The sequence below is a fragment of the Galeopterus variegatus genome, unplaced genomic scaffold (genome assembly GCF_000696425.1).
Source record: "Galeopterus variegatus unplaced genomic scaffold, G_variegatus-3.0.2 Scaffold11999, whole genome shotgun sequence".
Taxonomy (NCBI): domain Eukaryota; kingdom Metazoa; phylum Chordata; class Mammalia; order Dermoptera; family Cynocephalidae; genus Galeopterus; species Galeopterus variegatus.
Window position 1 is genome coordinate 31,988 of NW_007738110.1, and position 13,595 is coordinate 45,582.

Here is a 13,595-nt window from a genome sequence, read left to right on the forward strand (position 1 = left end):
ATACAAAGGGGATCACCCTACATTGCACCTTCCTTCTCACATCTCCTACCAAGGAATCTCCACTCACTTATTCATTCAAAATCCACTTGTCAAGCACAACCCAGGTGCGAGGCCCTGCCTTGGTGCTGTGGACAAAGAGCCCCTGGCTTCAAAAAATACTCATCCTTGGCTACCTGATTCTTCTGATCTCAAAGCTCACGTTAGATATTTTTAAAGAAACCTTTCCCATAAAAATTATAGGAACCTTATTTCTATAATAGGAGATTTGCAAAGATGAAACAACTCAAATCCCTGAGAAATTAAGGTAGTGTGGTTCATATTTTATGCTTAGAATAGGAGATTTGCAAAGATGAAACAACCCAAATCCCTGAGAAATTAAGGTAGCGTGGTTCATATTTTATGCTTACTAATCTCCTAGAATCAGACAAAGAAGAGGAGTTCCTTCTTTGAAACAGGATGATCGCAATAAACCAGAACAAAAATACTATAATTTAGACTCTCCAATAATTACTTTAAGAGGAAAAATCTGTTTTCTCCTCAGCATTAGACTCATTGTTGAGCCTCTTCTGCTGCTCTTATCAACAGGGTGTGCTCGCTACGACCACAGGCAGCAGCAGGACCACAAATCCATTTGCTCATCTGTGTTTCCTTTGGCAGCTTGGCCAGAGGCTGGGAATTGGTCCTACACCCAAAAGAGAGCAGCCAGGCAGTTCTTGTGTAAACTCGAGGAGAAACTTGGCCGAACTTCTCCAGGCCAGCTATTCTGCCAATGTTGAAGTCTCACCGGGTGAGGCGTGTGTTTTTCTCATTCCTGCTAAGGAGAACCCATGTCACTGGTGCAGACTGGACGGCATCCAGCCTTCTCCCAGATAAATCCTGCATCTGGCCAGGGGAGGCCAAGGGTGTGTGCGCTGCCTGTCAAGAGCTATCCTTAGCTGAATAACATATGTTACTGCATGACTATAAACTGACTTACAACTGTCACAGTAATAATAGCTGATCCTCCTGATGAAAAGGAGATTGATCTAATTCCATTCCTGGTAGGTCCTCTTCTTCTCCCCTAGTCCCTGGCATGTGCCTGACCCACGTTGTAGACCTTCCATAAATGTTGCTGAGTATGTCGTAGGTGTAAAAAGCCATGTCAGGTCCCCAGGAGAGACAGAGGGAGTATGAAGTTGTCCCTGCACGCAAGGTGCCTGCAGTCTAGTGTGGGGCTGTGGAATGGCTGGAAGGCCACTCTTCCACAGGCAGAATGAGACGTGCCGTGAAGGCAGTGCCAGCTGAGCTTTGTGAGCACTTACCGAGTGCCAGACACTGTCCTAAGCACCTGGCAGGTATGTTCTCGGTCCGTCTTCCCAACATGAGAAAGGTATTATGATTTTAGCCACTTTACAGAGGAGGAAACTGAGGCACAGAGAGATTAGGAAACTTGCCCAAAATCACCCACTTAAAAAGTGGCAGAGCTGGGATTCAAACCACACATTCTGACTGCAGAGCCGACACTCAACTGCTAGGCTGAACTGGACAGATCACATTGGAGGGGGACCATGATTCATTTTCTTTTTTTAAGAATAAAGAAGGAACATCCTGTGGAATGTGAGGTTTGGGAGGCCTTTGTCCTGAGGGACTAAAGGTTATGTCAATCTTCTGTCAGGATCTTTTCAAACCAAGGTTCTGTGCCCTCCTTGTGTGATAAAATTCTTCTGATTCAAGATCGGGAACCCCTGTGTCCCCAAGAGCCCAGTGCATTCCCTCTCTCCATGATAGTGAGCACAATGAGGTTAATATGATCTCACGAAATCTGAAAAGTGCTTAAGAGCCAAGGCAGGGAGCTGTATACTCTGCGGCAGAACAATGCTGTTATAAAACAGTTCGTTGTTCACCAGCTGCAAAAACCAGGGAGCTCTAATGACTTGCTTAAACCTGCACGGCAACTGCTTAGGGCAAGGCAGGAGACACATTCCCACCCCTGAACGCTCACCTGGTTCCATGATCTGCTAAGAATGCACCTGCTATTTCTAACATCAGGGAGCACCATCACTCTCTGTCCACACTCCACCTCCTCCTAACCACTCACCGTCCCTCACACTACAAGGTGGCAGTTCTTCCAATTCCAGGTCATTGCCAAGGGTGTTTTTAGGAATGGCAATGCTAATCAGCAAAGTGGGTCAGGTGTGGAGATAGCCCTTTTTTGCTCCCTCCGCCTATCCCACCATCTATATCTCCAATAATCAGACTCTTAAATACTTAATTATGACCTAAAAGCATGCTGCTTTTCTTCTCTCTTTTTTTTCCTTCACATGCAATAACATGCATATTTAATTTAAGATTTTTGAAATTTGAAAACCTTGGGCTGGCCCGGTGGCACACTGCTACAGTGCCCCGCTTGGGAGTGCGGCGGTGCTCCCGCCGAGGGTTCGGATCCCACATACAGACCGGTTCCTGCTCACTGGCTGAGCGAGGTGCGGGCGCAGCACCAAGGGTTGCGATCCTGTTGCCGGACACGAAAAAAAAAAGACAAAAAGGAAAAAAAAAAAAAGAAAATCTTTATCATATTTCAAGATATCCACACATTCTCCTGCCCTAGAAATATAATGTAGATGGAGTGCAGATATGGGCAGCTCAGCTCCTACACAGTGGAGCCAAGCTGGTTTCAAAGCCTTATTTGAGTCTCATTACATACCCCAGCAACTGCACCAAGCAATGGAACATAGTCCTACCTTCCTGTCCTCAAGGCCTAGGGTCACACATCTGCCATTTGGTCGTGAGGAGAAATCTGGAGGCATTGGATTGAAATGGAAACAGAAACAGAGTTATTATAATAACCAGAAAGCATAAATCTAAAAAGCCATTGGAGAAGAATGTGTAATCCTTTTAGGTGTGTTAAAGCAATTAACTGGCAAGTATCACTTGTAGCAAGATGATTTGAGAAGGCATGGGACACAGTATTAAATGACATTGAAACTCATAGTGATCAAATTCATTTCTTTTTCTCTTTTAATTTTAATTAAACTAGGAGAAAGTGTATGGTGCTGGCAGGTCTTTCACACCTGTGCTATCCTTATTAATCTCACCTTTCAGCAGAGAGAAAGCAGTCTTTGGGACTTGGCAGCTTAGAAGGCAATGGTCGCTAGAATTTAATAACATTGGTTTGTTATAATTTTATTAATTTCTTAGTTATCTTCTATCTGTGGCAAGTGATATTGTCTTATTAGATTCTGTAGCAATCTAGAACTTTGCTTCCATGGACCAGACATCACCTGGGAGCTGGAAATGCAGACACCTGGGCCCCCCTCAAGGTCTCCTGCATTTTCACAAGATCTCCAGATGATGCGATGCACATTGAAGTTTGAGAACTAACCTACAGTTTCCATTTTAAACATATTTATTTACGAAGAAAAAGTGAATTAGTTTAAATAAAAATAGCATGAATTAGTACTCAGTGTGAAAAACCATGCTGGTGATCCAAGAATGTTTAGGAAACACTTGGGTGCAGTATTTCTGCTAATGAAACTCAGACATGGGGTTTCATCCCTCTGAAGACCAGTGGGTACCACTGAAGCCACTCACTGGGTTGCGAAAAGGGACAGATCTCGTGGGGGACTGTGGCTGTGGCCTTGGCCAGCAGCTTTATACCAGACCTGTCCACCGAGGCTTTGAAACCTGCTCTCCATAGGACTAGGCTCCCCCTCATTCCCTGGCTTTTCACGGTGTGATGATAAAAATTTCATAGCTGCTGTCTGGGAAAACTGTATGGTCTGTATGTATGTGCCCGTCAAATTCACAGTACCACTTAAGGGTAATGTAACAATTTCTGTTGATTTTTTTTATTTATATAATTTTACTAATAACATAAATTTTAAGATAAAATACTTACTTTACTATTTCAATTACACCTCTAGCTTCAGTGTTACTTGCTATTTCTTGCGAAATCCACCATCCATTTTCATAATTCTATCATCAACAATAGTGTCACAAAGTCAGACTACAAAAAATGCTTGATTACAGGCCGGCCTGTGGCTCACTCGGGAGAGTGCGGTGCTGATAACACCAAGGCCATGGGTTCAGATCCTGTATAGGGATGGCCAGTTTGCTCACTGGCTGAGCATGGTGCTGACAACACCAAGCCAAGGGTTGAGATCCCCTTACCGGTCATCTTTAAAAAAAAAAAAAATGCTTGATTACTAATTTCTGATTAAGCAAAAAGTCACTCACATCATTGATGAAGGAAAATTGTTTTTGTTGACCTTAATGAGCTCATTCATCAATGATGTTAGTAACTGATGAATCAGTATTTTTAAATATTGGAAGAATATTTTCTCTCTTTTTTGTACTATTCACAATGCAACAACTACAGACACAACATACTTTTAAGTTTAATCTGCATTATTAACATTTTTTGCATCCCTTGCTTAAGTCTAGACAATCAACAAAACAATAAGTCAATCACTGATTTGTAGTGTTTGCCAATTTCCATGGTGTAAATGTTCTCACTATGACTGATTTCAGACTAGTAGCCTGATGTAAATGAGTGCAGAGTCAGGAAGAGATAGATGTCTAGTAGCACACTATTCATCATATGCTATTTCCACCACACACATACCATACATGTAAATAACCTCAATAGCATAGACAATGATAAAGTAACTAATAAATGATGTGTTTTAAGTACTTATCATTTTAATATAATGTATTATAAGGTGATATAATTTAATTTTCTTTTTCTTTTTTTGATATAATTTAATTTTCAATGGTGGCTATTTTTAACAACCAGCTTACAAAATTCCTGAAAATTTAACAATCAGCTCCTGAGAGCTGTGAGGAGCCAGCCCCAGCTCGGCGCTGCTCCTGGCCCCTCTGTGTAGCTACCTTGCCGGGCTCTATGTGCATTCCAGGACACCCCCTCTCCTGCCTCCCTCCCACCCACATAGCCCATCTGGTCAGGACCCCAGTCCCCAAAGAGAGGGAAAGAATCGGAGTACTGATCACAAGGAGAACTTGGAAGATAAGAGGAATACTTCAGAGTGACCCACCTAAATTTGGAGGAAGATACTTCCAATTTCAGGGGCCTTAAACTGATGGGTCAGTGGAGGTGGCAGCATGAAACACTGGCTAAGAGAACAGCTCTGGGGTCTTCTACTGAGCCTGAATCCTTGTCCTGTCCTCATAGGTCACATGATCTTGAGCAAATAACTCAACCTTTCTGTGCCTCAGTTTTTTCATGTAAAATGCGGATAATAACGACATTTGCTTCGTAGGGTTGTAAGGGTTAAGTGAGATAATGAACTTAAAGCTGTTAACATGGTGCTCAGCACAGAGTCAGTGCCTGATACATATTAATTATTTTAGTAGTATTCAACTCAGCAACTGTTACTTTTCACATATAGAAAATATATAAGGCCAACCTTTTCATGCTTTTAAGCTTCTAAAAGCTTCCACATGAACAAACTGAGGGAAGCCCCATAGTGACCCGGGGAGGGTGTCATCTTATTATTTCTCCACTCACTGTCCTCTGCATTCTGTGGGTGGGGGCTGAGGCTGAGAGGCCAAATGATGGCCCAGGGACACCCAGACATGGGCCCAGTGGGCCCTGGCTTCGTTCTCCTCCAGCTGCTCCCAAGCCTTCAGTGGTCACTCCCTGGAGCTCTCGACAGCCTTCAAGCAGCAAGAATTGGAGGAACCACTACTGAGATGTGAGCCTCCGGAGTTGGGGTTTCTTAGACAGTGGATTTGCATTATTCCATAAATAAGTATCATATGTGGTAAAAATGGTAATTCCAGAAAGCCAGTAACCTAGGAGGAGAAGCAGCTTTTTCTCCTACATCATTGACAATTCCATCAGAATGCATTGAAGAAAATAAGCGTGAGCTCTCATTTTTTACCTTGTCCCCACATGGGGAGGAGTCAGAATCTATCCAGCTTGCTCTGGACAGAAGTTTCAAAATGCAGACCTTCCCCTTGTATTCCACTTGTGGCTAGACTGGTTTTTACAAGGAAACAGGGACTATCAGGTTGGCAGAGATCAGGTTGGATAACTCCTTGGTGGAGGAAGGTTTGGGGCAACTGGCACCATCTTACAGGGGTTATGAATCTCTGAGGGGCAATCAGGCAACATTCACCAAAATCACAAATACATACCCTTTTAAAGCAGCAGTTCTACTACAGGAATTACCCCTCAAAGACTCCCTTGTGTGCAAAATGAGGGCTGTAAGTTTACTTTTTGTACCACCATTTGTGATTGGAAAAGACTGGAAACAACCGAAGTGTCCATCAGCAGGGATTTCCAAATAAATTACATGACTTACAAACAAGGCAATACGGGGCAGCCACTGAAAAGAATGTACTCGATCTTTATATACTGATATAGAATAATTTCTAAGCTATATTAAGTACCAAAGCAAGGGGGGATTATACATATTTATTTATAAATATACAAAATATTTCTGGAAGGAGGTATAAGAAACTGGAAACAGGAGAAACGGGTAATTAGGACCCAGGGAGAAAAGGAGACTTCCTACTCTATATTCTTTAGGAAATCTTTTGAATTTTATTTCATTTGCAGGCATTCCATGTTCAAACTAAATAAATTTTGTATACATGTTGGTGAGGGGGACTGTAGAGAAGGGGGACTTTAGCATCTGGCACTAAGCTTCCTCTCGTGGCAATTAGAAGGGCTGAGAAGGAAGGACAGGCTGCGACTTGCTTCGTCCCTGCTCACACTGAGACCTGACTCTCCACAGCAACAGGAGGAGGTGGCCCGCATGGCCCAGACCCAGGAAGAGAAGCTGGCTGCTACCCTCAGGGTGGAGTTACACAACACGTCGTGCCAAGTCCAGAGCCTCCAGGCTGAGACGGAATCCTTGCGGGCCCTGGTGAGTGGGCCAAGCAGGGCCCTGGCATTTCTCGTGTTAATTTTAACTCTCCCCTGTCAAATGCTACTCGCACAGGTCATAGTTTGCAAGGGATTCCCATCTCACATCATATGAGTTTTGAGGCCTGAAATAGCTCTGACTCTCAAGGATCATGCGGTAGATGCTGTAGAGCCCTCCAAAGACATCCTTTCCAGGCAGCTGCCGTGAATGTCGGCTGCTAATGCCCGCAGCTGCCCCTTCTCTGCTGCCCCGCTTCGCCAAAGAACTGCCCTTGGCCAAACAGAAGACACCTGGCCAGGGAGGTTAGCAACCCCAGCCCAGCCCTCAGCTAGTGACTGACCGACAGGGGGCTTGAATGCCCAGCCCACTTGCTTCAAAGTGGAATGGTGTAAGTCCCACACCATAGCTCTGCATGGGTCAGGCTGCAGCCAGATTCCAGCCAAGACCACATCCTTGCTTAGCACCTTCCCTGTCCTGTCCTGCCGTCCTCGCTCCCCCTTGGCCTGAGCACAATCCCTTAATTATTCACAAGCTTCAGTATCCCTGTCTCAGGCTCTGCTTCTGGAGACCCCCAACCTAAGACACCTATTGAGCTCCTCAGACTCACTAATATTATTAAAGTAATTATTAATAATGCAGCAATTTACCCTCAGATCTCTGGGATGGACGGAGTTTCTATTAGGGTGTCAAGCACAGCTCCTCCTAAATGCCCCTCCATGGGGTCGTTTGTACTGCCCTCACCACAGCTCTGCTGGTGCAAATTGGAGTGTAGGAAGAGGTTGCTCCATGTAATCCTTGTGCATCTGGGATGGTCTGCGGTCCAGTGAGGCCCATGACAGGATCTGGGTCAGGGCAAGAGGATGTGAGGAAAGGATCTGACGGGAGAAAAATCAAGAGTCAGAAGGGCTCAGCTCTTCCATTTATCACTTGTGTAAATGGGCAAATCCTAAGACCACTTTCCTCTTCTGCAAAATAGGGATGACAGTCACAATCATCCCACTTCTCAGTGTCTCTACGAGATCCGGTGAGAGGATGCATGCGAGCATGCTCTTCTTACCATTGGCATCACTTTTTATTATGTTCTGGGCCCCGTACCACATACTTTGGGGACATAAAACTAACTAGACATGGTCTTTGTCCCCAAGGAGTTAATGTGACTTCTGTGGAGGAGCTGATAGAACCGCAGGAACCAGAGGGCTCTGGATGGGAGGGGGTCACACAACATGAAGCATCTGTGGGAGAACCACGCAGCCTCTCTTTCTGCCAGAATGTCAGGGACTTAGGTGGGGAGGCTGGACTTGGACTCTGAGTGGGATGGAAGACACATGGGACCTTTGAAAGGGGTTCCCATGACTGCCCCTTGGGCAGTGGGTCCTAAGTCACCAAGGAAAAACCTCAGGCCACATAGAGAACTTACCTCACACATGGAGCAAAAACTGTAGATAGATGATCCAACCGTGATTCTATGAAGGGTTTTTCCAAATCACAGGCATTACAGATCCAATGTCAACAACTACTACTCACAAACTAAACAATTTCCTGCGTGAACCAAGGGAGAAAACTCGGAGAAGTTGGAACAAATGTTTCTCAAAGTCCAGGTGACGTTTTCTTCATCCTCATTGCTGTAGAGGGGCTTTCAGATCCCACCAGTCAATGAATAGCCCTAGGCCAGACAGTGGTCTAGATTTATTTTCTAGTGATCACATTTTCTCCCTATAAATATATGTACAATGGGAATCTGACTCAACATTTTCATATCCTATGGAATAAAGATCTAAATAAGATAATAGAGAGGTTCCTGTTTAACAGCAGCCATGAATCCAAATGGCATCATGACCAAGAATCTTCCATTTCAGCCACAGTGGTCAAAAGGGTCAAAAATCTTCATCTGGGGCCGGCCCGGTGGCACACTTGGTAGAGTGGCGGCGCTTCCGCCGAGGGTTCGGATCCCATATAGAGACCGGTCCGCTCACTGGTTGAGCGCGGTGCGGGCACGACACCAAGGGTTGCGATCCCATTGCCGGTCGCGGTATGGGTGCGACACCGAGGGTTGCGATCCCGTTACCGGTCATGAAAAAAAAGACAAAAAGGAAAAACAAAAAAATCTTCATCTGGAGGGCTGGATACAGAAACTTGTTTTATCGAGATTTGACTCAACCCAATTTAGAAAGATATTTATGTATGTGTTATATAAAAAAGCCATATGCTAAATTATAGGTCCACCATAATTAATACTCTTAAAAAATGTTAAATAGATGCACAACGTTTTGAAAAGGTGTTTATTAGTCAACAATGCAGTTTTCAGGGCATGGTATATGGTAAGATGCAAAGAAAGAGGTTTCCAGTCTCATGAGGAGACAGATAGGCAGGGCGATCAGTGTAACCAGAACACAAGTCTGTCATCTGGAGCAACCTACACACACCAAGCACTACTCTGTGCCAGGCCCTGTCTTGTGCACTGGGGTTACAGAGACTTGGTTCCTTCCTTCAAGGAGCTCACCATCCAGTGGAAGAGACACGCCCCTAAGAAAGCTTAATCCACTCCGGTAAGTTCAAGGGCATACATGTGCTTGGGTAGCCACAGAAACACAGAAGGGCCCCTAACCCAGCTTGGAGGGGAGGAGGAGTGTCAAGGATGGCTTTCTGGGGGACGCGACCCCCGAGCCACTTGGACTTGGGGATGAGTAGGAGTGAGCCTGGTGAGGATACTGGAAGGGATGAGGAGGAAGGTGCGGGTGCGGGAAACAGCATGGACCCAATGAAGCCCAAGACTAGAAGTACTGATGCTGCCGTCAAGTGGGGGTGGGAGTGAAGATGGAACACTACTGGGCCCGTTGTGTGTGCCATGTCCGGGAACCTGGGGAGCTACCGAAGCGTTTTAAGCAGAGGACATACAAGGCCGGATTTGGATTTTAGACAGAGCACTGTGGCTGCTGTGTGGGGAACTCAGGAAAAGGAGGGACTAGAGGCCGGGAGATGAGCAGGAGGTCACTGAGGTGACCCCAAGGTGAGAGGTGACAAGCGTCCAACCCCAGGCCATGGTGGCTAGAGAGGAGAGGAGGGCACAAATGTGAAAACTTCTCAGGAAGTACAAGAGGCAGGATTCAGAATATACAAGAGGCTGTGATGACTGCAGAAGGGAAGGGGAGGGAAGGGAAGGAAGAAGTGCAGGGGCACGTCCTTCCCCAGTTCTAGCTCACGTGGGTCCACCACTGAAGCACAGAAGAGGACGGGCCAGCAGGCCCAGAAGGCGGCCAGGGGCTCCATTCTCAACACCTTGATTTGAGGTCTGAGTATATATTTTCGGCAACAAGTTCAGCAGCAGGTCCATGGCCACCGGGGGAGAGGTCTGTGCTGGCAGCACCCATGCAAGCAAGCATCACTAGCCTGGCGACGACCATTAGAGTCCTGAGTGTTGGTGGAGACCAACCAGTGCAGAGCCAGCACGCACAGCTCAGACAGAAATGGGCTCAGGGCTGGCCGGTGGGGACCCACAGTGAAAGGTCAGCAGAGGAAGAGGGATTAGCAGAGATGAGCTACTAAAACACTAAAGAGAAAATGCTGAGTACGTAAAGGCGGGAGACCGCCATTCTAACTATAGTGGTCTGGGAAAGTGCTGCAGGAGACAGCGTCTTAGCCAAACACAGATGGGGTTTCAGCAATGGATGGGAGAGAGCTCCCCAGTGGGGAAGAAGTCATGAGAAAGGCTCAAGGCAGCCCAGGAGAGCCAGGTACTTGAAGAAACACCTGCAAACTGCCTCTGCGTGTCTCCCACTTCTCTCCAGCCCCCTTCCTTCCTTTCCTCTCCCACCCTCCCTCCCATCAAAAACGCCACTGAATCAGACTAAACCAGAGACTCCCCCCTGAGGAGGATTCCTTATCTCCCCCACCCCCCAGCCACGTAAGACAGGCCCCCATCAGTACACATAACTGGCAAGGTCCCTGTCCCTGTCCCGAAAGGAAAGGGCAGACCAGGCTCACCGCAGCCCTGCCCACTGCTCTGCACACCTCCGTCTTCACAGTCCAGCCTGTCGGCCTTGGGTTTGGACCAAGTTTGTTCTTTTCTCCAGAAACGAGGTCTGGAAAACACCTTGCACGATGCCAAGCACTGGCATGACATGGAGCTCCAGAACCTGGGCGCAGTGGTGAGCAGGCTGGAGGCCGAGCTCAGCGAGATCCGCGCCGAGGCCGAGCAGCAGCAGCAGGAGCGCGCGCATCTGCTGGCGCGCAAGGGCCAGCTGCAGAAGGACGTCGCCTCCTACCACGCCCTGCTGGACAGGGAGGAGAGCGGGTAGGCCCCGGCCCTCTCTAGTGGTAAAGGAATGCATTTTCATAGGTTCTTAAATAATTACTTTTTTCCAACACCAAGGTCAAGGTTCAGATCCCCATACTGGCCAGCTGCCAAAATAGTAATAACTTTTTTCCAAACACTATAGAAGTAATCAAGATAAAAACGGAGAAATCACCCCAAACCCCCACCCCCCCACCACCACGCACCCATTCCCACAGCCTAGTTGCATCCTTTCAGGATTTTTCTACTTACCTACGAATAATATATATAGTCATATGCAAATATATATTATATGTGTATATATACATATAAGTGCATATATTCATACACATATATACACACATATTCACACATATACAAACCTAGGACACAGTAGCTGCTAGGAATGCTTCAGCTGCATGCAATAGAACCTAATGAATAGGGCTAAAAACCAGGGTTCCTGAAACATTATTGTGCACCCAAAACACCCGGGTGTCTTTTTAAAATACAGTAGGTCTGGGGTGGAGCCCAAGATCCATCATTTCTAGAAAGCTCTCAGGTGATAACTATACTGCAGGCCAACGGACCACATTTTGAGTAGCAAGGACTGGAACCGTATTTACTTGAGATTCCCAGAAATAGGTGATCTTGGCTGCTCAATGATTTCATTAAGGATCCAGGCTCTTTTCATCTTTCTAACATGCCATGATACGTTGACTTTTTGTCTTTGTCTTTGTCACCCCATGGTTGCCAAACATCTGCCACAGCTCCAGACATTGCATCCTCATTCATGGCCAGAAGAAAGGGGAGAGAAAAGGCAGAAGCAAACAGGTTTTTCCTTGAACGGCTCTCTCCTTTTACCAGTGAAGGGAAGCGTTTTGAGAAGGCCTCCAGGGGGCTTCCCCTTATACCTCATTGACCAGAACCTGCTCATGTGGCCATACCTACCTGCGAGGAATGCTGGAAAGCAACTCTTTAGCTTTTCCAAGCTTCACAGTGGAGGCAGACAAGCAGTCGAGATGGCAGGTTGGCCAGCCACAGAGTCTGCCATAATCAGACACACACACATACATATGAATATATTAGTATATATGCAGTCTTTTTTAATAGAAATGGATTCCAGAAGCATATACATCAGCCTCAGACTTAGCTTCCCTGCCAACTCTTTCCAGAAATCCATGCCTTTATTTTTTATCATAGTTCTGTATCTTCATGTTTTCCTCCAAGGTCCCTTCTGTGGCATACATTGAATAAGGAATAGCAGCTCTGAGAGACAACTTATCAGTCACATAGTTCAACCCCTCATGATTCAAGAGAGAATACAAAGGCCCAGAGCAGAAGAGGTTTTGTCCACGGCCACACAGGAGGTGGAGGCAGGTCTCTGGCTCTCTCAAAGAGTGTGACATCTCTTTCTCCTGAAGGCAAAAGGGCCACATGAAAGTGACCTAACCCCTCCCTCCTTTCCAATGGAAAACGTCATCCAGCTCCTTTCCACCTGTCTTTTTATTGGATCAATTTCTGTTGATAATGAAAGCCAGATATTCCTAACAAAGCTAATTTTTTCAAATACTTATGAATGTCTGAATACATACACAAAGTCATTTTAAATAAACACAAAGAGTACTGAGTTAGGCTGAATTTATCTCAAAGATATAAGTATTCCATTTAGCAAGTGCCTGCTAGGTGCCAGCACAGTCGTAAATTCTCTATCTTCCCAAAACCCTACCAGGACTAGGTCATTATCCCCATTTTATAGAAAGGAAACAAGGCCTCAGAGAGCTGAAGTCATTTGCACAAGGTCTCACAGCTAACAACTATGGAGCAGGGGTTTAAAACCCCAAACTGTCTTGTTCCAAAGGCCACATTTTTTTCCCATGTGATATCTGCCTTCCCCTTAATCCTACTGTGATATCTTTACCGATTTCTCTCATCTGTTCTTCTGACTCGTGTGTTTCTTTTCAGCTAATGGAGAAACTTCCTCTTTCCATGAAGAAAAGGCTCCCTTCCTCACCAGCTGCCCGGTGAAGTTGCTTGAGGAGCTTTCCCCTACGCTTCACTTCCTTCTGGATTCCCTAGTTGATTCAGCTTGAGCAGAAAAGCTTCCTGGAAGTGCAGAGGGTCCTTCTGCTTTAATTTAAGTAGTCTGTAACTTCAGCGACCTCCTGTCCCTCTCCAATAAATGCTTTGTGTGCAGCTTCCACTTGCCACTTGTTCAACTCACTATAGAGTGGAGATGGATATCACTTTATCTGCCTGGCCTTTGCTCGTGGAGCCATTCTTGAAGTCTCCTTGAGGGTGACACCATCTGCCTTGCCATCCAAGTGTCAGCTGCTCTTGGGTTTTTCAACATAAAAGTGCAACTCGGGCAAAAGTTGTGCACAGGGCATACAGGACTGCCACAACTGGGGGCAAAACCAACACTCTTGCTGGAGGGGGGATTAGCATAGTGCTGT

At 46.0% G+C, this 13,595-nt stretch overlaps 1 protein-coding gene across 1 annotated transcript in view; it reads left to right on the forward strand.

The window, feature by feature from the left end:
* LOC103610905 (phakinin) overlaps positions 1–13,345 on the forward strand; it is a 23,033-nt gene extending 9,688 nt beyond the window's left edge. The window contains exons 3-5 of the mRNA XM_008594968.1: positions 6,741–6,872; positions 10,943–11,163; positions 13,105–13,345. Coding sequence (XP_008593190.1) covers positions 6,741–6,872; positions 10,943–11,163; positions 13,105–13,108 — 357 coding nt within the window. The 3' untranslated portion in view covers positions 13,109–13,345. The remainder of the gene's footprint in view (positions 1–6,740; positions 6,873–10,942; positions 11,164–13,104) is intronic.
* The last annotated feature ends 250 nt before the right edge of the window (positions 13,346–13,595 follow it).